Genomic DNA, 27,615 nt, shown 5'->3' on the forward strand with positions numbered 1-27,615 from the left:
ATTCTAAGAATTTAAATAGGGGAGGTGAGCACTCCTACCTTAGAAAATTTTGAGATCTCTCTTTCTCTCTAGCCGAATTTTATCGAAGTTCCCTCTCAAATATTTGTGGGTAAGTGACATCGTCTTCCCGAAAATTAGTCTATTTTTAATAAATAGTGATATTTCCGTCTAGGATCTTTATTTTATCAGTTTTATGTGTAAGTGACCTCATTGTCTCGAAAAATAATCCATTCTTTTTAAAAATAAAATGAAATAATTATTTCTGCTTATTATCATGAATTTTTGGCACGATAAATTTTATGTGCACACGACCTCATTATCTTGAAAAATAATCTTTTTAATAAAAATTGTGATATTTTATCTATGTTAGAAATTTTGAATGCTGTAAATTAGAAAAATAAATTTATTTATTTTTCTTGTCTATTGTTAGAAATAAATGTGATATTTCTGCTTTTAGTAAAATTGTGATATTTCTTTCTACTGTTTTGAATATTTAGACATTGTAAAATTCATGTGCAAATGACTGCCTTATTATTTTTGCAATTGATTATAGTATTGTCGTGAAATGTTTATTTGTGGATTGATATCCCATAAATTGTTATAATTCCCTATTCTTGAATTTCTATAAGAGTTTTTCTATACATATTAAATTGGCAATTATGCTAGAATGCCTTAACAAACTGCTACCTTTCTAAATTTGAGCCCAAAATATTTGATTGGTTATTTTTGAAATGTTATAGAGAGTGACTGTTATTAATGGTTTAAGTGAAATTCATATTAATGATTTCAGTGATATGTTGAGTACATGATATTGCTGCTTTCGAATGTTTAAAGAGATTTAGAAATAATTTAAGTATGCAAGTGGACTCATCCGGTTCGCCGGTGAGGTATAAGTGAACCTATCTGGGACGCCGGTAGGGATTAAGTGGACTCATCCGGTACGCCGGTGAGGTATAAGTGGACCTGCAGGGATTAAGTGGACCTATCTGGGACGCCGATAGGGATTAAGTGGACCCATCAGGACGCTGATGGGGTATATAGGTGACTTACTTGGGACGCCAGTAGGGTATTTTGTGAAATCCTTTGAATTATGTACTGCCGTTAAAAGTGTTATAAGCATTTCAATTACTCGGATTATACTTAATTATGCATTTATTGAAAGTAAAACTGTTGATGCATTTCTGTTAATAGATCTCATTTTGGAAAATATTGATATCTTTCAAACATGATTATTTTTGGGATTATGATGATCACTTACTGAGTAGCCAAACTCATCAAACTATGATAAACATTTTTCAGGATAACTGCGGATTCATTTTGAGTGCTAGTCAAGATCAACCTTGGAAGATACTGTTGTTGTGCTAGCTTTCTTTATTTACTTTGTAAGACCTCGCCACTGTAAATTTGTCCTATCAATAGATGTATATATGTTTTGCCTGTCACATATCAAGAATAACGGTATTGTAAATTCTTGGGGTGTGACAGACACCTTGGGATTTTCTTCTGCATGTTATAGCTAGTGTTGTAAGCTTGAGCGATTTCTGAGTGATTGTTGTAAGTTTGAGTGATTATAATTTCTGAGTGACTGTTGTAAGCTTGAGTACTTACTAGAAGTACTTCAAGTTTGTTTTCTGCCTCTCACCTCTACTTCGAGCCTTTATGTAAGTGCTTCTCTCTGTTCTGTTTTATACTTTAATTTAAATGTTACACATGAATGTTACTATTTTTTATTATTATTGATTTCTCTTCTGCTATTTATGCTTGCTTCCGCTATATATATATATATATATATATATATATATATATATATATATATATATATATATATATATATAGGTTTGTCTAGAGTTAACAACCTCTCAAAATACAAAGGTTCAAGTTAGAAAGGGTTGTGGTGGGTGTATTTATCAAAACAATCATTATTTTTTATTAAAAAATTATTTAAATGGATAACTTTACAATCAAACAAGGGTAAATTTGAAATTTTCACAAAAATACAATGGCATTTTAGAAATCAGTGAAACTTTATTTGTAGAGCGCCCTTGTCTTTTGGTTAAAATTTCAAATTTACCCCTTATGGAGATGACAAAAATACCATTTGTCTTGTAGTAATATTTACAACTTAATAAATCCACCCTTCACAACTCTCTCTCGCTCTATATATATATATATATATATATATATATATATATATATATATATATATATATATATATATGAAAAGTCTTTCCAATGCCTATAGGTGAAAATGAACAGTGATTTTGTCTACCCTCATCATCGTCCAAAGTTCATCGCACGGTCACGATTATCCAGTAGTGTTTCGTTTTCATTTGTTTTCTACAAATCGGAATGACCTGAAATTTGGAGTGTACGTATATCTTAGTGAGGCGCATCTAATAAAAAATAAAATAAAAATTTACAAAACACGAATTGACCAAAATACCTCAAAAAGTCAATGTTTTTCATGTAAACTATTTTTTTAATATTTTTTAAAAATTTGCCTATTTTTTATGAACATACGCACCAAATTTCAGGTCATTCTGATTTGTAGAAAAAAAAATGAAAATTGAAACACTACCGGACAATTGTGACCATGCGATGAGCTTTCGACGTTGATGAAGATAGGCGAAAGCACTGTTCATTTTCGCCTATAGCCATTTTGTAGTATCTTATATAGTTCCTCCTACACTCATGTCTGTAGGACCCCAAATGATCACCATTAAATTTAGCACAGATCTCTAGAAAAGTTATCAGATGGGTGTGGGACTTGACCTTTCTAAAGAATATTGTCAAATTTAATAGTGATCTTTTAAGGTCCTACACATATGGATGTGGGAGGGTCTCACAAAGTCATGTCCCTATATATATATATATATATATATATATATATATATATATATATATATATATATATATATATATATATATATATATATATATATATATATATATATAATTAATGTTAGAAGTAACTGAATTTCTAAAACATCAAATATAGGAGTCATGTTTTCAGTGTGTTGTATGTTTGAAACCTAGACTAAAGTTGGGATGCACCAGGAGAAAGAATTTGCTCAAATAGGCAAAGTCTTAAGGTAAGAAATATATGCCAATGTCCCTATATATATATATATATATATATATATATATATATATATATATAATTAATGTTAGAAGTAACTGAATTTCTAAAACATCAAATATAGGAGTCATGTTTTCAGTGTGTTGTATGTTTGAAACCTAGACTAAAGTTGGGATGCACCAGGAGAAAGAATTTGCTCAAATAGGCAAAGTCTTAAGGTAAGAAATATATGCCAAGATTTTGGGGTTAGTCATCACGGCATCCACCGAAAACATTAAACACGCACATCCTTCTTACAAACTCCTACCATGTACATGTATATAGAATTCTATCCTTGAGCATATATGATACGATGTTGTGCATGTAAAATTCAAGATCTATATACCACAAGATTGTTTTTTTTAGTACATGAAAGTCACAATCACTTTATCAAATGTAAAATAAGCTTCGGATGTGTCACAAGGTTCATAATATTTTTTAGATTTTAAGCTTAACCAATGATACATGCCCAACTATCTGGAATCACATCTGATAATCACAAGTGATTGTGACCTATTTGTACAAAAAAAATGCATGGTCCTATGTATACTTTTCTTAAAATTTACACAACAAGGGATACGGTAAAACTAAAGAAATTGATCAAAATACCGATTAAAATTGGACTATTTAATATTTTACCCAGTTAGTTTGACTTAATTTCGAAGTATCCATCAAATGATACGTGATAATGAGTTTGAATAGCTGCCAATTGGTAAGATGTTAAGCAATGCATTTCCCATTAGTATATAAATTTGTCTTTATAGACTTTTCATACCATAAAACTTATAGAATTTGTTGATATTTCATTTCCTTTCTTTTCAACCAAACTACATGCCTCGTGTAATGTGATTTTTTTAAAATTAAATTGCAATGTAGCTCTCAAGTTAGTTTTCTATTCACCCTGTTCTCAATATGCTGTATGCATGAACAAACCCATCAAAAGTCATATCACACAGGTCAAAAAATCTTCAAAATTTTTTGTCCGTGCACTTTTATTTTACCGTTATTACGTGAAGGTAAAAAAAAATGCTATATTTACATGGATGTCGGGTCCCCTTAAATTTTTTGTACTCTTTTCCAAATTCATTTTCTATTTTATTATCTTTTAGTTTTTGAAGTTTGAGGACCGTTCGAGAGGCCGGGGGATAATTTTGGGGTCTGACCGATGTTTCAAACATGAGACTATCTTAGAAGTTGGATTGGCCAGATGTTCAAAAAGTCAAACCGCCTTAGACCTTAAAAAACAATTAAAAGCATTCCGACGTTAGAAACATTATTTTGCCTCTTGTTTTGTTGCATTTTCCATTAGTATAAATTAAGAATGATAAATTGTATTATACTGTGTGTATGTACTATAAAGAGAGAGATGTATGTACATATTATAAAGAGAGATGTATGTATGTGTATTCCTCTTTCATTAGTGTCTAAGAAACAGGGAATCATGCCATGGCCTATAAAGAGAGAGATGTACACATGGACCTATGCATGGATATGTCAAGATTCAAACTTTTTAGTGGGGCCAATATATTCATAAACTGCCAAGTATTTGAGCTTCTCGGTATATATATTATAAATCAAGTACCATGTTAGGTATTTTTTTTATGGAATTGTATACAATGAGACTATTTATCTTTATTCCAAGGAGGTCACGAGTGTTATTAGATGTCAAATTGAAAGACTTGAGATGTGACATAAAGTTCGAGAATTTTTTTTGAACTTTTAAATCTAGTCAATGATACACTCAACCATCGATTTAAAAGCTGATTGATACGAGTGATTATGACCTATTTGTATTAAAAGTAAATGGTCTCTTAATATACTTTTGCTTTTTTTTGTCACTAATTTGATGTCATGCAAATCCTTTTAGACATCCCGATCGGCACGACCTGTCGATCTCTTATCGCGATTCCACAACTAAACCAATATCTAGGAAGAGACCCATTTCTATTCTACAACTAAATCATTGTCTAAGAAGAGACCCATCTCTATTCTACAGCCAAATTGATGTACATAAAAAGACCCATTTCTATTCCACAGTTAAAGTGTTATCTAGGAATAGACCCATGAGAGCAATCGAGAAACCACCTAAAATCTTCGTGAGAGCTGCTTTTTTATAAGAAACCAGCCTCTCAATCTATAGGATGCACATGCATGATGTTTCTCTTAATGAGAAGCTCTCTTCTCTCTAAGAGAAGGCCTTTCCACTGATGTAGAAGAGGCTCCTACATCTCTTTCTCTAGAGTAAGTTACATTTTTCATATGGTGACCCAAATAAGACACACATAGTCTTTTATCTTTCATCATATATATATATATAATAAGGTTAGGAGTCCACACTATGTAAGAAACTTTTTATAGATGTTAAATATATCTCAAGAGCCAAGAGATATATCCCAAAATCCTAATCTTTTTGGATTTCTATTTTTTTTTGAAAAATTATCAATATCAATCTTAATCCCCCACAATATAAGATTTCTTTATATTTCTTTATATAGATGATTTTGGATATTACCATATGCAACCTATGGTAACGTAAGAATCACCATGGAGCGTAAGGCACAATCATTTTTCGAGAGTTCTTTTCTTTCTCTAAAATCCTTTATGTACAACCAAAACACGCTACATAAAAGACCACATAGAACTCATAAAAAAAAAAAAGAAAAAAAGGGAAGAAAAAGAATGGAAGTCTCTGGTCCTTGCTCAACAGCAAGGCATTTGCTGGAATCAACATTGCTTACTACTCCCAACTGGTGTCTCTACCATTGCTCCTCTACTCTTCATTCAGAGCCTCTCATAAATTAGCCTTAGAATTAAGCTAACAGTTTCTCTGTCGAACCCTTGAATCTCTACAAGCTCCAAATGCTTGGCCTACTGGCCTTGAGATTGAGCTTGGCATTTCTCTCTGTTCCTTATGAATTCATCTCTAAGCATGAGATGCTAGGCATAGGTTACTCATAATTCTTCTCTCACTCGTGAATCAATATGGGGCAATTAGTCTTGGGACTCAGGTTACAAATCCTCTCTCTCTTACTCTTGAGTTCATCAACAAGTTCCAAATGCTAGGCGTGGGGGCGGTTCAAGATTAAGCTCTCAATTCTTCTCATGTATTCATTTTAAGCCTCCAAAAGCTAGGACAGGTTAAGCTTAGAGTCTATCTCTCCTTCACCATGAATCCATTTCCAAGATGAAAATGCTAGGCAGAAGGCTTTAGGATCACCTTCACATCTCTCTCTTACTCATGAATCCATCAAACTTGCCAGAGTCAACCAGTGGCAGTGGCACGGCCAAATCCGGGCGCCACCCCATTTATCGAGGTGTTCGACAGAGAAAAGGTGGGAAATGGGTCTCCGAGATACGTGAGCCAGGAAAATCAACACGGATATGGCTCGGGACGTTTGCCACCCCAGAGATGGCTGCCATAGCATACGACGTAGCGGCCTTAGCCCTAAAGGGCAAACATGGTACGATATTCAACTTTCCAGACTCTGTACCAGATCTCCCTTTTCCAGCCTCAAATTCCCCTTTTGATATTCGGGTTGTAGCTGCTTCTACCGCAGAAGCAGTCTCTTTGTCGAGAAAATCGGATTCTAAACTCCAAAAAACCGACTCCAGGACAACTGCCCAAACGACTTCCAGTGATCCGAAAGTCACCGGTGATTCGTCAAAAAATCCGACTTTTGGGGTGTTAGGAAATTCTGACATGACTGAGTTTATGGATGAGGAGTTGATATTTGACATGCCAAATCTGCTGGTGAACATGGCTGAGGGCATGATGCTCAGTCCTCCCAGGCTTGATGAGGGGGAGGGTGGTGGTTGTGGAGATGACAATTTGTGGAACTATAAGGAGGAGCCATGAACTTTACGTGGTCATGCATGCTATAATTGGTACGTAGAATAATAAACCTCAGAAAGAAAGATTTGAATGACCCTTTGTCTTTTCTCCTCTTGCAATCCCATTAACTAAAGAAAATTTAGGGTCTAGTTTTTATCACTTGTCAAGTTGAAAAGAAATCCATAAAACAAGGGAAGAAAGAAGAAATGGCAAGGGGCCATCATCATTTCTTGTTTTTTATGGGTAGGATTTGTGCTAATATATGGGATTTGTCCTTTTTGAGAAAAGCTCCATGTGACCTGAGTGTTTTAAGCCGGCCATGTAAAGTCAAGTGTAAATGATGATGACCTGATATTAGGTTAGGATTCAAGTTATGATTTAAGATATTGTTATAGGAAAATATCTCCGTCTCTTTTTTGTCCCCCCTAGGCTCTTCCTATAGTTGGGTAATGATAATCTTTTTTTGTTCCCCCTAGGCTCTTTCTCTAGTAGGGTAATGACAATGTTAATGTTTTAAAGTTTGGCTCGGCCTCGAAATCAGGCCTACCCCGGGCGAGTTATTTGACCGGTTTTGAGAGTCGACTCGGCCAAGTAGTGTACAGGGTGCCCAACAGACCCATGTTAGTGTTATCGCCACCTTCCTGTGTGCCGCCAAGCGTTTCTTATTATTCTCTTGGGTGCCGTTTCAGTGTAGATTGTGCTATGTTTGGGTGGAGGATGTCACTGGAAATGTTTTGTATAGTTTAGTTGGGGTCTTAAAAGGTAGGTGTTGTAAAAGCCTTCGAGGCGAGGGTATAGGATGTGCTTGGAAGTCTTGGGAGGGGTCATCTAAGGAAGAAGGAAGTACCTCTTGTATTCTTCTGTTTCTTCTTCATTTCATTGCACGGTCATAGTTGTCCGACAGTTTTTCAATTTTCATTTTTTCTACAAATCTAAATTATTTGAAATTTGGAGCGTGTACATCTTAGTGAGACACACCTAATAAAAATATGAAAAAAATAATTCATAAAATATAAATTAACTAAAATACCACCAAAAATTTATGGGGGTATTTTGGTCAATTTATATTTTACGAATTATTTTTTTCATATTTTTATTAAGTGCGCTTCATTAAGATGTACACATGCTCCACATTTCAAATCATTTTGATTAGTAAAAATAAAATAAAAATTGAAACACTACTTGACAATGGTAACCGTGCGATAAAGTTTGGATGGTGATGAGGGTAAAAAAAATCATTGTTCCTTTTCGTCTATAGCCGTTTTGTAGTATCTCTCTCTCTCTCTCTCTCTCTCTCTCTCTCTCTCTCTATATATATATATATATATATATATATATATATATATATATATATATATATAAACTTGTTTTATTTTTTAAAATGGCCCAAGTTTTACTCGGGTACTATGCCCGGCTAGAGGCCCAGTCCTCGAGGACTGGCTTATATTTTATCCATGGAGCATTATCACCCTCCCTCTATCTCTACAATCTTACGAGCGTCCCTACAAAAAGTATCCCTTGGTTTTCACAACGGACGGTGAAGATAACCTATTCTCATGCAATTCCAAAAGGAAAAAATCTGCAATCGTACCTTGCTAGCAGTCATCTTACTAACACAACAACTTATCTCTGTCATCTATCTCGAGAATGTCTGGTTGACGAGATTACACCACTTTATATTACTCCGGAAATCCATGTTTTCCCACAGGAACATTAGAATACAGTCGATACACTATAGTTCTAAAAAATAATGGTAGTTATTCATCTCCACGATCATTTACTTATGGTACAAACGTTCACGACTATTGCAAGCCATCGGATGTGAAATCAAACAATTAAAGACTTATATAAAACGAGACTATTTACTTTTGATACAAAGATTTAGATTATTGTTTTAAATATCTATAAGGGAAATATTTTAAAATACCTATGAGAAATGAACTATTTAATATTGGAAAAAGTATACAATGAGATCATTTATCTTTAGTACAAGGTGATTACAATTAATCTTGACCTTTGAATGTGAAATTAGATGGCTTTACTTATTCCATTGACCAAGCTCAAACTTCAAGAAAATTTTTTCAAACGTTGTGACACACCCAAGCTATTAGATTTCACATGGGATGGCTGTACATAATTGTGACTACCTTGTATAAAAGGCAAAGGGAAAGTATACAATGAGACCATTTATCTTTGGTATAAGGCGGTCACAATTGTTCTTAACTATTGGATGTAAAATTAGATGGTTGTATTTATTCCATTGATGAAGCTCAAACTTCAAAAGAAATTTTTTTGGGTTTTGTGATACACCTTAGCTATCAAATTTCACATCGGATAGTTGTAAATAATTGTGATATCAAAAGTAAATGATCTCATTGTATACTTTTCCATTTCAAAAAACCTATCTAAAAAGACGTAACCATAAGTTGGAACAGTGATAAATATAGAGAATGTTAAATAGTTCTTCTGTCAAGGGTATTTTGATAAATTTCCCCGCCTATAAATATGTGGTTGAATGGTTATGAGTATTTTAAAATTCAACTTGTCCTTGTGAAATAGTGTTTTAAAACATATATATCAATGGAGTGGATCACTACCTGTCGATTCTAATCCCAATCGGCCAAACCTGATATCCAAATCGAGAGAATCGAGATAAAAAAAGCAAAAAAAAAAAATAGGAGGAAAAATCTTTATTTAAAATAAAAAAAATAGATTTAAACATAGATTTAAGTCATTCTACATGTGAATCATCTTAATGATTCAATCAAGGAATCTGACCAACAATATCTCATACAAATCCGCATCATTGATTTCTCAAACGCCGTTCCTTGTTTTTGTACATTTGCGATCGCGGTATAATAGCAACGCTTTTTAATGGGACTGGTGAGGAGGTATTTTCTTGACAGATGACAATTGATTGTAGGAAAAAGTTTTTATTAGGTTTTGACCTTATGCTATAGAAGTAATACGCATCTAAACAATACACTTAAAAAAAGGCTGTTCCAATGTTATAGAACCTCCAACTCATAATCTCGATCTCGAGATGTATGACAAAAAAAATATTTAAATTTAAAAAATAGTGTATCTTGTAATGCATTGTGAAGGATGAGTTGGGAATTTTGATTCCATGTGTTTGTTATCAAATGAGTACATTTTCTGTGTAAATTCAAAGGGAAAAGTTTATATAGAGTCGAGGCTTTAAACAATCAAATTTAAGCCTACCTCAAAACTCTCACAAGAAGAGGTTGTTTTGATGCCTAAATATTTTCAAATTGATCATCTCGACATCAAGATGCATATAAAGGAGAAAAAAAAGGATTTCAACTTTTGGAAATGGTGTATTTTGTAACGTATTTTTCGACGGTGAATTTTCATGATTTTCAAGTGTTCATAGATCTGTCGATCGATACTATTTTTTGAAGCTTTAAACTTTATAAATAAATATAAAAATATCTTTTAAGACTATCACAAAGATTTCTCGTATTGAAACCATATTTCTCGATACTAATTTGATTGTTTAGAGCCTAGGCTCTATACAAACCGCACCCAAATTCAAAAGCCCCCTGTTTTTTTTTATTACAACTACCCTTATGTTTGGCAATTACAACACATACATGCAATTACAACACAGACAGAAGGGAAATACACATGTTTTCAAATGTTTTTTATAATTATTTATTTCTGTTACAATATACTATTTATTTATTCCCTTACCCAAAATAATGATAAGGATTCCTTTTAGATGTCAAATTTTAGGGATATAAAACAACATATAGAATAATCTCAGCAAAAAAATTTCAGAAATAAAATCTCTAATACTAGAAAAAAATAATACCTCAAGATTGAATAGAGATCATCGAATTTTTGAATGGTTAGATCCATGTACCATAAAACTCAAAATTTTTAAATAATCATCTAGTAATTGTTACTTGGTTCTCAAAATTTTAGACAAAAAAAATCAATACAACTAGGTGTTTTGGTTGAGGAAGTAGATGCAGAGTAAGCCCCGTGGAAGCACACTGTATGCAATGTATAAAGAACATACGAGGACGTGTTTTTCCCTCATGTCTGGTGTCATAATTGCTTGATAGTCAGACAGTTATGGAGAGGATAAAAAAGGCTGCCGACGAGGGGGTGTTCAAGGTAATTTACACCAAAAATGACCCAGTAGATAATAAACGAGTGAAAACAGTGTCCGAACGTAAATTTTTTCTTTTTTATTATTTTTTAAAAAAACTGAATTTAGGATGCATCAAAGATATTTGAGAAAGTTTTAGGTCACCTAAATCCCCCAACTATAAAGTTTTGGCCACAAGATGAATTGTACATTTTTGCCTTGCAGGTAGGTGCACCTCATGCGCACCCTAACCTAATTGAGAATCATTTGGATTGGATGGTTTGAGGTGAGTCAAGAACCTAATTGAGAATCATTTGGATTGGATAGTTTGAAGTGAGTCAAGAAGTTTCGATATATATATATATATATATTAGAATTTTATGGTCATTCAATGATATTTTTATAATCACCGATTTTTAAATATAAAAGAACATAACGATCGTGACCTCTGAATACGAAAGATAAACGATTTTTTTTTATATCCAGTTCTTAAATTCGCCTGAACATATTAAATATTTTAAAATTAGGTGGCTGCTTGTCAATCAATGGCTTGCGCAAAATGGTGGGCCATAAAAAGCAGTATCGATAAAAAGGTTACTCTTGCTACGCTTAAAAGAAGTTAAAAAAAAAACTAACAACAAAATTCTTCCTACACTTAAAAGGAATTAAGGGGTTGGGGTCACGTTTTGATTCGATTATTGGAGAGAGAAATGGGTAAAGTTTTGATTCCATTGCCAGAGGAGAGAGAAAGAGGTGGGCAAGATGTAGTCTGCTAGAGAGAGAGAGAAAGGAAGAAGGTGCAGCGTCAGCTAAAGAGGCAGCAACAAAACTTCTCTCTGTTGAAAACCCAAATGATCCCACCTCCCTCTATTCTTTCGAACTCTCATCTCAATATTCGGGGTGGCAACGGGTCGGGTCCGGCTGGATGTGGACGTAGACTCGAATATTGTTCGGGTCTAAGTTTTGGATACAGACCCGCCCCGTCGGATCCAAAAATTGGACCCACACCCATCCTGGGTTTATCCCCTTGGGCCCCAGGTCTGGTGTGGTCCATTGCCATCCTTACTATGAGCTTCTTTTTGTTTTTTTTTTGCCATTTTTTTTTTACCATCATATACCTATATTATTGACAACAAAGACACAATCACGTATTATTTGATTTCAAGCTGTCGGATTTGTTGTTTAAAAGCTAAACATGATTACGAGTTCTCACTGCATATGATCCTTAATATAACCAAATAAATAGGGCTGGAAATATCTCCAACTATTATGGGTACAGATCGGGTTCAACCAAATGAATAAGGCTGGAAATATCTCCAACAATTTATGGGTACAGATCAGGTTCAACCGGACCCGGACCCGAACCCGAACCTAAATGGTGTTAGGGTCTAGGTTTTGGACCCAGACCCGATCTGTCGGGTTTAAATATTAAACCCATATCCAAACCTATATTAGGTATATCCGATAGGTCTCAGGTCATGTCCGAGTCCATTGCCACCCAATCTGCAATACCTTGATTATAAGTTTTGTATATTTGTTTTGTTCAAGGTTAAACCACCATGTGATCAATGACAAAAGAGAATTAGGCATTGATGGTAGGCCACTCTATAGCTCAACCTACGCAACAACATCATCTCCAAAGGCGTTCACTCGGAATCGGCCGGGTAACTCGGCCGCCCCAAGTAAGACGCAAGTTGCCCAAGTGGGACGCACCACAGGCTTTGCTTGTTGCCTACACTGCTCGATTATTTTCAAATATTCACTAAGAATGATTAATATATTGCTTAGAAATATTTTTTAGATTATTTTCAGGATAACTTGAGATCTTTCATATTTTTATTTTTGTTATTTTTTCAAATATTCAAGGTATATATCAAAAAAATTTATAGTCCATGTTTTATAGCTTTTTCCATCTTCTTTTGTCTTCTAATAATTCCTATTAGTGTAAATATTTTTGAAAATACTTTAATTTTATTTTTATTTTTTGGCCGAGTTACTCACCTCGCCAAGGTACTGAGGTGATTCACAAAATATTGCTTCAAAATATCTCTTTGCTTGTTTGTTTGTTTGTTTTTTTTTTTTTTTTTTAAATCTTCAATCATCAATCGTTTTTCCACTCTCTTTTTTTTTTTGAGAAATTATCAGAAATGTACTCTAATTTTTACTTAATTAGAAAAAAAAGACTCAAATTTTCGTAAATCTCATCCATACCACTTTTTTTTTTTTTTTTTCAATTTTAAATTTTTTTTGACTAAAATAACCTTCACGATAGTCATATTACCGTGAAGGTCATTTTGACATTAATTGATCATCTATAATAACAATTAAAGTGTGGTAATTATATTTTTCCTTTGTTCTTGTTCAAAAGGAGAAGAATAGGGAAAGTGACCAGATAAACATTGCAACGGAATCCATCTCATGGATGATCCATCATTTTCCTCTCTATTTGTATCATTATGTTTAGAATAGCAACATTTCTTCTTGATATTTATTTCTACACTTAGAGAGAGAACCCCTTTTCTTTTTCTCCATTTGCTTGTTGCCCTCATCCCTGCGACGATCATTGCGGTGACTCACTTTTTTATTGATTAATCAATCGGCGGAGGGTTGAGAGGGAGAAAGAGTTTACTGTGAAATCTGCAATAACAATTAATGTAAATGCGTGAGGGAGATAAAATTTTTTGGTGCTTTTTAAATAGGATGGAAATGATTCTTAAAAATAATGTTTAAGAGATAGAGAGATGTAAATGTGTGAGGAAGAGAGTTTCGTGAGAGAGAAGGAGTTTTCTTTATATAAAATCCCTTAAACTCTTGAGAAAGAAAGATTTCAAGAAGATATCTTCTAAAATTAAAATAGATAAAGAGAAGATAAATGAAAAATAGTATAACGATATATCCTGGTATGATCCAAGAAAAGAGTGGTGCAATGAGAAATAAAATATAAGAAGGATATTTTTGTAATTATTTGTCAAAAAAAAAAAAAATATCTTTCTAATTTGTAAGATAGACATGAAAGAGAAGATAAATGAAAATATTATCGGCGCGTTGCTATTCTTCATCTTATTTTATTTTCACATTAGTAGGGGATGCCATGGGAGGTTGTTAGTCTTGGCTCCTTAAGGCATTTTAAGTGTCGTGTAAGTTGTCCTATGAATAACAGTACTTATAGTACCATAATGTGATGCATAGGTTTCATAATATTATGACTATCGTGAAGGCTATTTTTGTAAAAAAAAAAATCTAAAATTGAGGAGAAAAGGTATGGACGAGCTTTATGAAAGTTTGATTATTTTTTTTTTTAATTAAGCCAAAACTAAGATTTATTTTTTATAATTTGTCTTTTTTTTCTAATTTTTTCCCTCACCTTACTTCCTTCTCCTTTCCCTTTTTGGTTTTTTTTTTTCCTTTTCTCTTCTCCCTTACTTTCTTTGCGATTCCCCTGCCAAAGCGAGGGATCTCAACAAGGGAAAGTGGGGAACATGAAAGCCCTGGTTTCTATCTTTATTGGACATGTTTGTTTCTTGGACGTTTCAACGCCAAATGCTGAGCCTCCATGAAACAAACATGCATTCTGGGTACGTCATCTATACTATCCAAATAAATAGGTAGTGGGAATGGGATTGAGATAATGTTGGTAGTACCATTTGAGTCTCAGGTACCGGTCTAGGTTTTCATTCCCACTCTGACGCGCTCGAGAACCGCTAATTATTTTTAAAAACGGGTAGAGGCCTGTATTCCGTATTGATCTACCAAAAAAATAAATATAAATAGGTAGAGTAGAGATGGCTACAACTTTATCTCTTTATCTCAGCAGCAGTCCTATGAAAACTGCATCAAATAAGAAATAAAAATAAATAGGTAGAGTAGAAATGGCTACAGCTTTATCTCTTTATCTCAGCAGCAGCCCTTTGGAAACTGCATCAAATAAGTAATGGGCACGGCTAGTAAAAGGCTGGGGCCCTAAAAATCAAAGTAAGGCGCACCCTTAAATAGTGTCGAAAGATTTTATTTCAACACTATAAATCTTTGTGATAACCTAAAAATTTATTTTTATCTCTAATTATAAAATTTAAAGTTTAAAAAATTGTGTAGATTGAGCAGATCTTAAAAATTGATGGTCCATAAAATGCATTACAAGATGCCCTATTTCCATAACTTAAAATCCGGTTTTTCTCATGTTCATACATGATGAGGTCGAGATGATTGATTCGAGAACTTTTGGCCATCGAAGCAACCTTTTCTAGCGAGTTTTTAAGGTACGCCGTAATTTGATTGTTGAGAGCCTCACCCTTATATACATTTTTCCATAAGTAAATTGTAAGACTCTAGAAAAATCAATTTATTTTGAAGTCCTAATTTTTTGAAGGGACATTCCAGCCTTGCCATGACACGAACATTTGAATGTTGCACAAAACACACTCCTAACCACGCATATTACCAGGGAAGAAAATGAATGGCCATAATTTGTACCCACAATTTTGTACGCAGTTTTTTAAATTGAGTTTCTTATACAAATTAGATTAAAAAGGAAATAATTTAAAAATAAATTGTCCAATACATCCATAAAATATTAGAGGTATTTTAGTTAATTTATTTTTGAATTATTTTTAAATAACTTTTCAGGTGCACCTAATCATGACATACACCTTCAAATTTTCATATCGTTCCAATTTATAGTAAACCAAAATTAAAATATAAAATACATATCGTTCCAATTTATAGAAAACCAAAATTTAAATATAAGATATCACCGTGGCCCTTTTGAAATGTTCCTCTTTATTAAGTTTATGAATTTATTTAACAAAAAATGGCCATGAAATCCAAGAGAGTGACCATGCAAAGGGCATGAAATACAAAACAACTATTCCGCACAAAATATAGTCAAATTGAGACGTCCCTAGAATGGTGAATCAAGCTAAGGAGCTTCTGGGGGAGCATACTATACAATAACTTCCTCAAGCAAAGTAGCTGCTATTGTAAATTAAAATTTTGGAATCCATCTAAATATCACCAGATGATTGTTTTTTTTAAAGAAAAGATTTGGATTTTGAGTTCTTGAACATCTAGGTCTTTCCTTCCAAAAATTGGATAGTTCCTGTGCAATCTTGGGATGTCTGTTTTTTAGGCACATAGAGAGTGCAAGTCAATTTTTTTAGTATCTGAGGTTGATCATCGGGTTCTCAAGATTACATCTTAAAATTTATGATTCAAAAATCATTCCTAGGATCAAATTTGTGTGAAGGAGTAGGTGAACAATATATTATATTGTAGACACCAAATTTGAAATTGGTCAAGTTCCTAAATTCTTAAACCTTAAATCCCAAAAAAACCTTTGGAAAAATCCTTAAAATGAGCCAAAAATTTCCTAAGGACCAAATTCCAAGTACGTTCTATATTTTCTATAATTTTTAATTTATTTTTTTCCTTTATTTTTTTTTCCTACTTGTTTTTGTTTTTTAATGGATTTTGTGTGATTTCAAGCCGGTACTACCATTCGGTTCTCAAAGAGGACTAATCTTTTGAGGTCAGATTTTGTTTTTAGAGCGTGACGAACCTTATGATTCTCTATCAAAGTTTAATTGTTTTAGTCTAAAGCATAAATTTGAGGAAGTTTCATACAATATCCCTTCAGATTTGCACTGTAAACAATTTTGTGCCCACCGTGGGACACATTGAATTTGAAATTGTTCAAAATCCGTTAGAAAACAACCCTGAAACACCTTTTGGGGGCATGTTTTTTACTTACAGGGACCTCGAATATTGCATCAGAAAAATCAGACACTTCCAGGAAGGATCTAGAAAATAACAACGCACTGTGCGTCACATAGGAGAAAGATGCACATTGCATTGTCAGAGTCGTCTTTCTGGCTTATCTGGCCATTAATGGCGGTCATAATGGGCCTTAAAATCCCTGTTTTCCTCACTTGCACCCTCTGGTGGCTGTTCCATAGGGATGTTTTCTCCCTTTTCCATTCTTTTCAGTTTTGATTTCCTTGATTTAGTTTTGAATTTTATTATTTTGCTTTTTAGTGCTGCCTACTTTGCCATTCACTTTTCAGACACACGCATACCTTCCACACTTTTTGCACACAATGAATGGTAAATCCTAGAAAACCATTTTAAAATTTTCAAAAACCCTCGAAGTCGGCATTAACGTTAAGAGGGGTACCCAACGGTTGGAAATCGAAATGGTTAGGAATCACTCAATTTTAATTATGAGACCCCTTCATAATTCTTTACCCTACAGCACCCAGTCATACTAAGACTTCCGTTGATCCCTTTAATAAGTGGTCAGGATTTATGTGGGTACTTACAAAGACTAGCTGCATTTCATCTTTTTAGAGTTAGGAAACCTCACTTGAGCTTTGACCTACCTATAAACACTTTGACAAATATTTCAACTGTTTGGCTCACCCAATCGAACCTTCTCCCACGAATGCGGATGCGCGCAACAGAACTCAGATTTATAGGACATAAAATACACTAAAATGGTGTGCGTGTGTGTATGAGCAGGAAAATATGCAATAAAAAAAAAAAAAAAACTTACTGGCACCGAGATTTATGTGGTTCAGCTTTTTAAGTTACGTCCATGAAAGAGAGAGACAGATCTATTATTAAAATAATAATTACAATATTCTTTCTTGAAACAAGCTTTCTGGAGCAGCTATCTGATTTCTTCTAAAGGGTTTTCTCTCTAGGTTTTCTCTCTCAGAGGTTTTTTTTCTTTTGTGGAAAAAGAAAAATGGTTTTTCTTCTCTCTCTCCTTCTTTCTCTTCTCTATAAAAGAAGGATCAATGTATTTTTTTCTCTCTACTATAGAGAGGTTCCAACCAATAAGAAGAGGTTTTGGTTAAACCTATCAAGAGAGCTACAATAACCAACGTCATACTCTTTTATAATGTGTTTTATCTCTAAGAGATAATGATGAAATCTTTGACCATGTTATTTAATATTATATCATATCATGTTGGGTGTATATGATGTAGGGTTAGAGTTTGTGATAAAAAAGGTTCATGTTTCATTGGTGTGGCTTGGTCGAAATTTATTTTTCCGTTTCGAGATTGAAGCTAGACTGTTGATCCGCGCTATCGGATGGTGGTAACTCGGTGTGGGGTGTAATAAGCCTGGTTGAGGTAATCTCCAGGACTCTTCCTTTTGTTTCTTACATTCTTATTTTTTATTTTCAAGCATAGTGCATAGTTTTTTCAATGGCATCAAGTTGTTAAGATTTTGGTTTTATTGTTATGTTGAATATATTTTGAAATTTATCTTATTGTAATAAAGACCACCTGTATGTGATCTTTTATCAAAAAAAAAAAAAAGGTTAAACAAATAAATAAAAAAAATAAAAATAAATAAAAAATAACATATGTCTTTCTTTTACCTCTTTCATGGCTTCTACCAAAAAAAAAAAAAAGATTAAACAAATAAATAAAAAAAATAAAAATAAATAAAAGATCACATATGTCTTTCTTTTACCTCTTTCATGGCTTCTACCAAATTATCGAGATTGCTCTGCATATGAAACCTGTCGGTGTGTTTCTCTTTGAAACACGAGTTCGCCAATCAATGGCTTCCTGCAAGGTTGCAGAGATTCCCTGCAACTGTTCTTTTCAGAGAGAGTCTTTAGGGTGGCTAGAGAGAAAAGATAAAAGATAATCAAAATGAGAGAGAGAAAGACATGGTGTGGTGTAATAACATTGCTTGTATTTTATTTTATTTTTGTATAAACGACAATCAATCATGTGAAATTAGAGAGAGAAAGACGGTGTGGTGTGCTGACATTGTTGACAAATTTTTTTTTTTTTCTTTTTTTTTAAGATCTACTTTAAAAAAAAGATTATCTATAAAAAGACCATTTATCTTTTGTACATAGAAGTCACAATCATTCTCACTCATTAGATACCAAATTGGATGGCTTGGGATGAGTCATGAAATCTGAGAATTTTTTTTTTGGATATTTGTGTTTATTCAATGACATTCTTATAACCACCCAATTTGAAATTTAAAAGACAAGAATTATTGTGACCACATACAAAAGATAAATAGTGTTTTAGTAGACAATTCCTTTAAAAGAAAGGGAAAAATATCGAAGATCAAATTCTTTTACAAAACTATAGGGTCACAACACATCAATAAATATTAGAAGTTTTTTTTGCATTTCATTTCACTTAATTATCTCCTCGTAAAATGCTTAAAAAATTCCCTATTGTACTTGCCAGTGGAAACCCTAAATAATTAGAGGTATTTCAGTAATTTGATGCATTAAGAGGTATCAACTGGGGTGCCATTGCATATTCTGGATGCTAAATTATTGAACTACCCTTATTGTTCAAGGTTCCCATTTCCCAATATTGAATATGACAGTTTTGAAGATATTTTTTTGAAAGGTTAGTTGAGTGAAATGAAAATTAAAAAGTGAAATTTATTATGTTAATTGGTATCTTTTGACCCCTTTAATTAAGAGATATTAATCCCTTAAATGATATTTATCACAAAAATTTCCATCTTAAAAATCAATAAAAACACTATTTTCAATATGCCAAATTTAACTCAAATTTATCTCATTGGAGTGTATTATACTACCAAGTAACAACTATGACCGTAGAGAATGTATAATTCAATAATTGAATAGCATGGCGAAACCCCCACTCCTCCATCACTGGCAAACAATCGACAGGACCCACCCCATTGATAGGACTCATGGGCTAGTTGACCATGTGGATCACATTACATGTGAAATGTGCTGTATATAAATAGTTTCTTTCCAAATTCCATGGTCCCCACTGGATTATATTAGTAATTTTGCTTTAGATAAATGTAAGATGTTATTTAAAAATAATATCTATTTATAATGGTAAAAATTTCTTGATTTTTGCATGTCATCCTTGTGTAACGGCCGTGCTAATCTTCACTATATCGTTCTAATTTTATTGAATGTTTTTGAAGAGACAATGTCTTTTAAACTTAGTTTTCTGAACAACAGTTTTATTGTAGGGAGACATGTAATGGGCTTTAGTCGCACAATGAAAAATTACATGTTTATATATAAAAATATCATCTTCCTTATATTCATAGAACAATGAGGAGAAAATAAGTACCATATGTATATGCCTTGGTACAAAGGTATGAGGTACACTTTATACTTCACATGTTTGTAAATAGTCAATTCATCGCTCGATCGTCATGGTTGTTTGGCCTACCATGACATCCCAAAAGGTTCTTGACCATTGAGTATTCTTGGAAGAAAAAAATAAGTTTTGAGAATTTTTTTTGAACTCTAAGCCCAATAAATGACACATACGCAACCACACCATTTGAAATCTGATGGATAAGAGTAATTGTGACTTTCTTGTATTAAAAGTAAATAGTCTTCTTGTATATTTGTCCTTATTTATTAACACATTTAACACGAAGAAAGCATTTTCTTGGTCCTGATTTTTGAAGGTGCACCTCAAATTGTGCAGGAAAATGTAGTTGGGGTATTTGAAAATCTGTAATTCAACGATCTTGATCTCAATAGTTATGGATATAAAAAAGGGATTTCAAACCCTAAAAATATCTATCTTCTAGTCTTGTAGTACTCTTTTTAGGCAATATATTTAAAGCGTTTGCAATATTATTTTGGAGCTTTAAATTCAATAATATGTGTTGAAACATACCTTCAAGCTATAACAAGGGTTCCTAGTGCCAAAATTGCCTTCTCTCATGGAGTTTTAAGGTGTTGCTTTCAAATCCCGTTAATGAATTCGAAAACCACTAATTATTTCTAAAAACGGGTATGGGCATGTATTCCTCACTGATCTACCAAAAAAAAAAAAAAAAACTATGATAATTTTATGGCCCTACAGTTGTACCTTTTATCATAAAATGGAACAAATTTCCTTTTCTTAAAATAGGGATTATATATTATGTGACTATTTATCCTTTTTAAAATGAGGTCATAATTACTTTTAGATATCAAATTGGATGGTTGAAGATGTATCACAAAGTTCGAAAAAATTATTTTTGAACTTTGATCTAGTTAATGACATTGTTCATAACCACTCAATTTGAAATGTAAAAAACAACAATGATTATGACCTCCTTGTGCTAAAAGTAAATGGACTCTTTGTATACTTTTTCTTATCAAAGTTATTTTGTGGTTGGTTCATGCTTCAATAAAGAATTAAAATAAAACTTTTCATGATCAACCCTGAAATCAATTAAACTAAAGTGTGCCTTTAAAATCATAACCCAAGTTCAATTAAATCAATGACAAAACAAAAAAAAAAAAAGAAGAGAAGAGTCTTTACAAAGGCTACGCCCAAGTCAAGCACTAAGAGTCCCTTCTAATTCCATTCACATAGCACATATCATTTAACACGTGCCTTTTGAAGTGAGTGGAGGACACATTTCTACATTTGCGTCCCATGACATCCCAAAAGGTTCATGAACATTGGGTATCCAATTGCATGCAACATGTGTAATTGATGAATCATCTTTTAACTTTGAAATAATCAAACATCCTTACTTATTGGCTATTCAGTTAAACCATTGTTGCAAGTGACGAACTGTCTTTTCGACTTTTAAACAATCAAGAAAAGTGGTGTTTCATGGTGAGTACAAGTGATTTAAAAATTATAGTCTAGGTCAGAAATTACCCAATTGAGATGATTAGCTTGAACGAATCAATTATGGGAAGAAATTGATACCGGTTTGGTCCTCCTAAACAAAAAATATTTATTTAGTTTTTTTCTTAGTAAATCGTGACACAAACTTATTTTTTTAGTTCGTTTAGTTTTTTCTATCTTTTGGATCGCTCATTCGAACCAATTCAAATCGGTGATTTCGTAATCTAATAAATGATCAGTGGGTAGATGATCTACCGCATTAATCTATTTTTTATAACCACTACCTGAAACAAACAAAGTTGGTAGTTACCGAGGATCCAATTTTTAACCCAAACGTGCATAAATATTGGCTATCTAGTTAACATCTGTTTTATCTGTTGAATTGTCTTTTTGCCTAATCAAGAAGTGTGGTGCTTCATAAACGTGATTACCAACTTAGTGACAAGTAAACTCTTATAAATTCTTATAAATTGGTGGATAATGTCTTTAGCTCTATGGGAGACTTTTTGGTGCTATCAATTCATGTGAATGCTTTAAGCATATTGCGCATTTACTCTCTCATGTGAAAGTGCTACCTAGGTCGATGTTTTGTGATCCACGTAAGGGATTTTTAAATCTTAAACACTTAGATATGACTGTCCAAAATGTCGATGGGGTGTGTACAATACATAAACTTATATGCTCATATGGGAGCATATCGTATATTAACTCCCTGCAAGCATGTGTAGGAGTGTTTTTTAAGATCCACCCTCCTCAACCTTGCAAGCAAACTAAAAGAAGAAAATAATAATAAAAATAATAATAAAATAGGGAAAAAAAAAGGAAAAAAAAAAAAAAGGAAAGAAGAGAAAGATTGAAACATGTGGGCTTAAATGTAATGTTCTAAAATTAAGCATAGGTTATCCATTTTTTGGAACTAAATCGGCTTTTTTTTGGGTGATTTGAAAATAAACCCTAATTGGGAAGATCATCCTAAGAAGGTAATTTGCTGAGGGAGTAAGCGTGTAGTATACTCCCGCAATTTTATAAATTGTATAAGTAATAACTACGGTGTTGCTATATACAACCTATATATCTGCATGCACATAAAACTAGGGTAAAAGAAGTGGGCTGTGTTAGGTTGGCAATCGATATAAAGCTTTGTTAAAACTCTTTATGAATCCTGAATCCACGTTATCTGTTTTTTTTGATAAAATAAAATGGCAGATCAAGATTCATGTAGCCGATCATAAATAGTTAGAAAAATACTCTGATGATAATATGTGTGCGTGCATACATAAAATATAATCATGCATGTTTTGGATGATTCTGTAGCGCCAAAAAGCCAAGGCATTTTGGAACACACTCAAGACAGAGGTGGTTAGGGTGGTGGATCTATAATACAACATCTTGAGTTCCATGCTACCTAGGGGTGCCAATGAACCGAGATCTGACACCCGACAATTAAATAAGTAGAGCTATGTATTTTAGTTATAACACTTAAATAATACATGTATATATTAAGCATAATATTTAAATATATTTAATCATTTTAGTTATTTATTTTGGTCGGGTCCAATTGGGTCCGGTCGGATTTAGGTCCGAGTCCAATAACTTCAGGTTCACTCGGGTTGGGTCGGACACAGACACAGACCCAGACCCAGACCGGACCCGTGGCCTCCTTTAATTCTACCAAGGGTAGTGTACTCCTTTCTCGCTCATCTACCCATGTACTCCTTTCTCGCTCATCTACCCAAAAAAAGGACAAAGGCCTTTGGCATTTCTTGCAATTATCATCACGTGGACTGATATTTTCCTCATTCAGAATAAAGCGTGGCTGCTTTTATGGGTCAAACATTAAAGTGAAAAAAAGAAGAAAAAAGCACGACGACGAGAGGTCACTTTGTGTCCTTGAGGAAGGTAATCTCACTTCCATCAAAGATGAACTTATGCAATACCTTTTACCAGGACGATTCCATGTGAGTACAATGGCTTTTGCATGCTTCCCTTCGTTACTAGTTTTCTGATGTGCTTTGCATAAGGTTAAAATAGATCCTTTATTTGTTTATGTTTGTATCTTGCATTGGAACAAATTACTATAATCCGTCCTCGCTTATGTTTGTATCTTGCATTGGAACAAATTACTATAATCCGTCCTCGCTTATGAATCAGTCGACATTTTTCACGAACCTTATAAATAGAGTTCCTTACTAGATTGAATTATGAATTTATTCCTTGGAAGAAAAACATATGTTTCTTGAACTTTTGAGCCTCGATATCCATATGAAAGAAATGAAAGGAATTTTTTTGAAGCCGTCTAATAATTCGAATATTTGTCATAAAGCCTATAAATAATACCTTAAACCATCAAAGTAAGGTGCACCACCAAATTTTTATCATAAAGTGTAATTTTTGTGTTAAAAATTCTTAGGATAGTCTGAGAATCCATTTTCATCTCTAATTACCAAAATGTGTCAAAACTTTTTAGGATGGCATGAGAATCTATTTTCATCTTTGATTACAAAATATTAGACTCCAAAAATGGTTTACAAAAATTGGTTCAAATACAGTAGATTTATAAACACATGAAATCTTGAAAATGAACGATCCAGATAATGTGTTGCGAGATACAATATTTTTTAGAGTTAAGCACCTTTTGTTTTTTCATATTCACATTTTTTGATGTCGAGATGATCTATTTGAGGGCTTTCAAACTTCAAAATAGTATTTTACAATAGATATTTTAGGTGCACTTTAATTCTGCATTTTACGATTGCAACTTTATATAAACCTTTTTATTAGAGAAGATATAGTTATTTATTAGGATTGTATACTATGAGACTATTTATCTTTAATACAAGTAGGGCACAATTGCTCAAAGCTATTAGATGTCAAATTTGACGGCTTAGGCTGTGTTACGAAGTTCGAGAATTTTTTTTTTGAACTCTAAGCCCAATAAATGACACCTGCACAACCACACCATTTGAAATTTGACGGATAAGAATAATTGTGACTTCCTTGTATTAAAAGTAAATAGTCTTCTTGTATACTTTTCCCTATTTATTAGCATATTTATCACCGGGAAAGCATTTTCTTGGTCCTGGTTCTTAAAGTTGCACCTCAAATTGGATATAAAAAAGTGATTTCAAGCCCTGAAAATGTCGTAGCACTTTTTCGAGGCAAAATATTTTAAGTGTTTGCATTATTATTTTGAAGCTTTAAATTCAGTAATATGTGTTGAAACATACCTTCAAGCTATAACAAGGGTTCGGCCAAAATTGCCTTTTCTCGTGGAGTTTTAAGGTGTTGTTTTTCATTCCCGTTAATGCATTCGAAAATCACTGATTATTTCTAAAAAAGGGTAGGAGCATGTATTCCCCACTGATCTACCCAAAAAAAAAAAAATTATGATAATTTTACGGCCCTACAGGAACTGTACCTTTTATCATAAAATGAAACGAATATCCTTGATTTAAAATAGGGATTATATACTATGTGACTATTTATCCTTTTTAAAATGATCTCATAGTTACTCCTAGCAATTAAGTGTCAAATTGGATGGTTGGGGATGTCATAAAGTTCGAAAAATTTATTTTTGAAGTTTGATTTAGTTAATGATATTGTTCACAACCACTCAATTTGAAATTTAAAAAAGAACCGTGATTACGACCTCCTTATGCTAAAAATAAATTGTTATACTTTTCCTTATCAAAGTTATTTTGTGGTTGGTTCATGCTTGAATAAAGCAAACAAAGAACACAAACAGGCATTAATGAACACAGACATAAGCACCTAATGTATCACAATATCTAGAAGAATTAAAATAAAACTTTTCATGATCAACCCTGAAATCAATTAAACTAAAGTGTGCCTTTAAAATCATAACCCAAGTTCAATTAAATCAATGAAAAAGAAAAGGAAAAAAGAGAAGAGAAGAGTCTTAACAAAGTCTACCCCATGTCGAGCACTAAAAAGTCCCTTGTAATTCCATTCACATAGCACGTCATTTAACACGAGCTTTTTTAAGTGAGTGGAGGACGCATTTCTACATTTGTGTCCCATGAGGTATAAAGCTTTCATTTTAAAGATGAAAGCAGCTTTTTTAAGTGAGTGGAGGACGCATTTCTACATTTGTGTCCCATGAGGTATAAAGCTTTCATTTTAAAGATGAAAGCAAATGGACCGTCTACTTAAAAATACTTGAAACTAGCCGTCTAAATTTTTTTAAATAAAATTATTATTTCTAATTTTTAATTTTTAATATATATATATATATATTATATTCATGGTCTCTATATTTTAAGATTATGTCGTTTAAAAGTAGGCCCAAAAATCCACCTTATAAATAAATTTATAAGGTCTACGTCAAACCGTGTTGAAACCATAATTACTGGTTCCAAAGATCCAAGTCAACGTGGCAGTCCACGTCATCCCAGCTGGACACCACCTTAAAAGAAGGCGGTGTTATTAACAACCCCTCCGCTAGATCCGTTATCAAACCCGGCATGTCAAATAACGCCTCCACGTCTATAAATAACGGCTCCACCGACGACGTCAATTCACGGCTTGGACGCGCCGGTTTCCGGCTCTGCGTCCCCGGTGTGGCAGCCGCTACGGCCACTGTCAGGTGTTCAATGGCAGTTTGTGCGGCCTCCCTAATGTCTTCCGGTGACGTCGTACGGGCAGCCGGTAGCCTCCATGCTGAGTCAGCAAAGTTGAGGGTCGCGCCCTTCCCTCTTAGGGCGATGACCGCCACGTCATGCGCCCTTGCCGCCATCTCAGGACACGTGTACGTTCCCAGCCATATTCGTGACTTTTTTTGGGGCTCCCTAATTTCGCAAACCCATTTTCCTCCGTTCCTGTGACGTACGCCCCGGAAAACGGGGTGACGTGTCTCCTTGAACTTCTTGCGTCCCGCCTTTCTCTTCGGCACGTGGCGCGGTTCGGACCACACGTCCAAGGGAGAGGACGATGATGACGGTGAACACGTGGAGAAACCGTCAGACGTGGCAGCAGAGGCGTCTTTTGAAAAGGGCGAATTCCGGTAGCCGTCGTCCGAAGAGACGGTACGTTTCGCAAATAATGTTTCGTTTTCGGGTAAATAGTTGCAGTGGTTGGACACATGTAAGGCATTAAGTCTGACGTGTGAGATCGAGGAAGAGGAGCTCGGATAACACGTGGCAATCATTTCTGACGTGGCAGCCAGGGCATCCGGTGGCAATATTGGATATTTTTCATGTGAGGTCTGAGGGCAATGGACTCGTTCCATTTGGTCGAGCTTAGAGAGTGAGAGAGTTTAGAGAGAGAGAATTTCGAGGTTAGAGAGAGAGAAAAAAGGAAAAATGGTGAAGGCGGTCAAGGGTTATAACCCGATGTTGGTCCTGTCCATACAAGGGAGAAAAAAGGAAAAATAGTGAAGGTGGTCAAGCGTTATAACCCGATGTTGGTCCCGTCCAAACAAGGGTGAGCTGAAAACGGTCAAAACCTTTGGTGTTTTATACACAGAACAGTTGCTTTTAAATTCGAACCCACCTTCTTGCGTTGCTCTAAATAAGGGGTTTTATTTCCGGCTTTTTTGGGTAGAGAGTGTGTGTTTAAAGAGAGAAAAAGAGTTTTTTGAGATGGGAGAGAGTGAGGGATGGGGGTTTAGAGTGGTTTTTAAAATGGGGATCCACGTCTCAAAGTTTAGAGAGAGAGAGAGAGATTTGAGGTTAGAGAGAGGGGAGGGATGGCTGAATGATGGTCTTTAAAGGGCAAGGGTATCCGCGCAATTAACGCACAAAAGAAATGAGAGGCGGTGGTTTTCTCGCACGTGTTTTTTTATTTCAGCGAAATGTTTGCTCAATCGTTAAGGCGTGTGACACTCGTGCTCATAGTTGGTAGTAAAGTGAAAGAAACGTCATGACTAAGATGTAAGAGAGAGAGAACATTCAAAATAAAGATTTTAGAGTGAGAA

At 33.9% G+C, this 27,615-nt stretch overlaps 1 protein-coding gene and 2 non-coding genes across 3 annotated transcripts; 1 reads left to right on the plus strand and 2 right to left on the minus strand.

Moving 5' to 3' along the window:
• The first annotated feature begins 6,356 nt into the window (after positions 1-6,356).
• Positions 6,357-6,974, plus strand: LOC18426152 (ethylene-responsive transcription factor ERF024). Its single transcript, XR_016047216.1, has one exon. It is a non-coding gene; the product is annotated as an ethylene-responsive transcription factor ERF024 (transcript).
• A 12,943-nt stretch (positions 6,975-19,917) lies between these two features.
• On the minus strand, positions 19,918-20,020 carry LOC148783498 (U6 spliceosomal RNA). Its single transcript, XR_016047806.1, has one exon. It is a non-coding gene; the product is annotated as a U6 spliceosomal RNA (small nuclear RNA).
• A 5,574-nt stretch (positions 20,021-25,594) lies between these two features.
• LOC18426153 (dehydration-responsive element-binding protein 1E) lies at positions 25,595-27,371 on the minus strand. The gene has a single exon (XM_006832815.4). It carries the CDS (start codon positions 26,926-26,928, stop codon positions 26,047-26,049), a length of 882 nt encoding a protein of 293 aa, XP_006832878.2. The 5' UTR covers positions 26,929-27,371; the 3' UTR covers positions 25,595-26,046.
• Positions 27,372-27,615: the final 244 nt, after the last annotated feature.

This window comes from Amborella trichopoda, chromosome 1, assembly GCF_054954075.1.
Source record: "Amborella trichopoda isolate Santa Cruz 75 chromosome 1, AtrichopodaSantaCruz75HAP2 v2.0, whole genome shotgun sequence".
Classification (NCBI taxonomy): Eukaryota; Viridiplantae; Streptophyta; class Magnoliopsida; order Amborellales; family Amborellaceae; genus Amborella; species Amborella trichopoda.

What these genes read in the sequence shown, in the direction of transcription:
- LOC18426153 (XM_006832815.4), bottom strand. Translation starts at nt 26,928, where the DNA reads ATGGAACGAGTCCATTGCCCTCAGACCTCACATGAAAAATATCCAATA.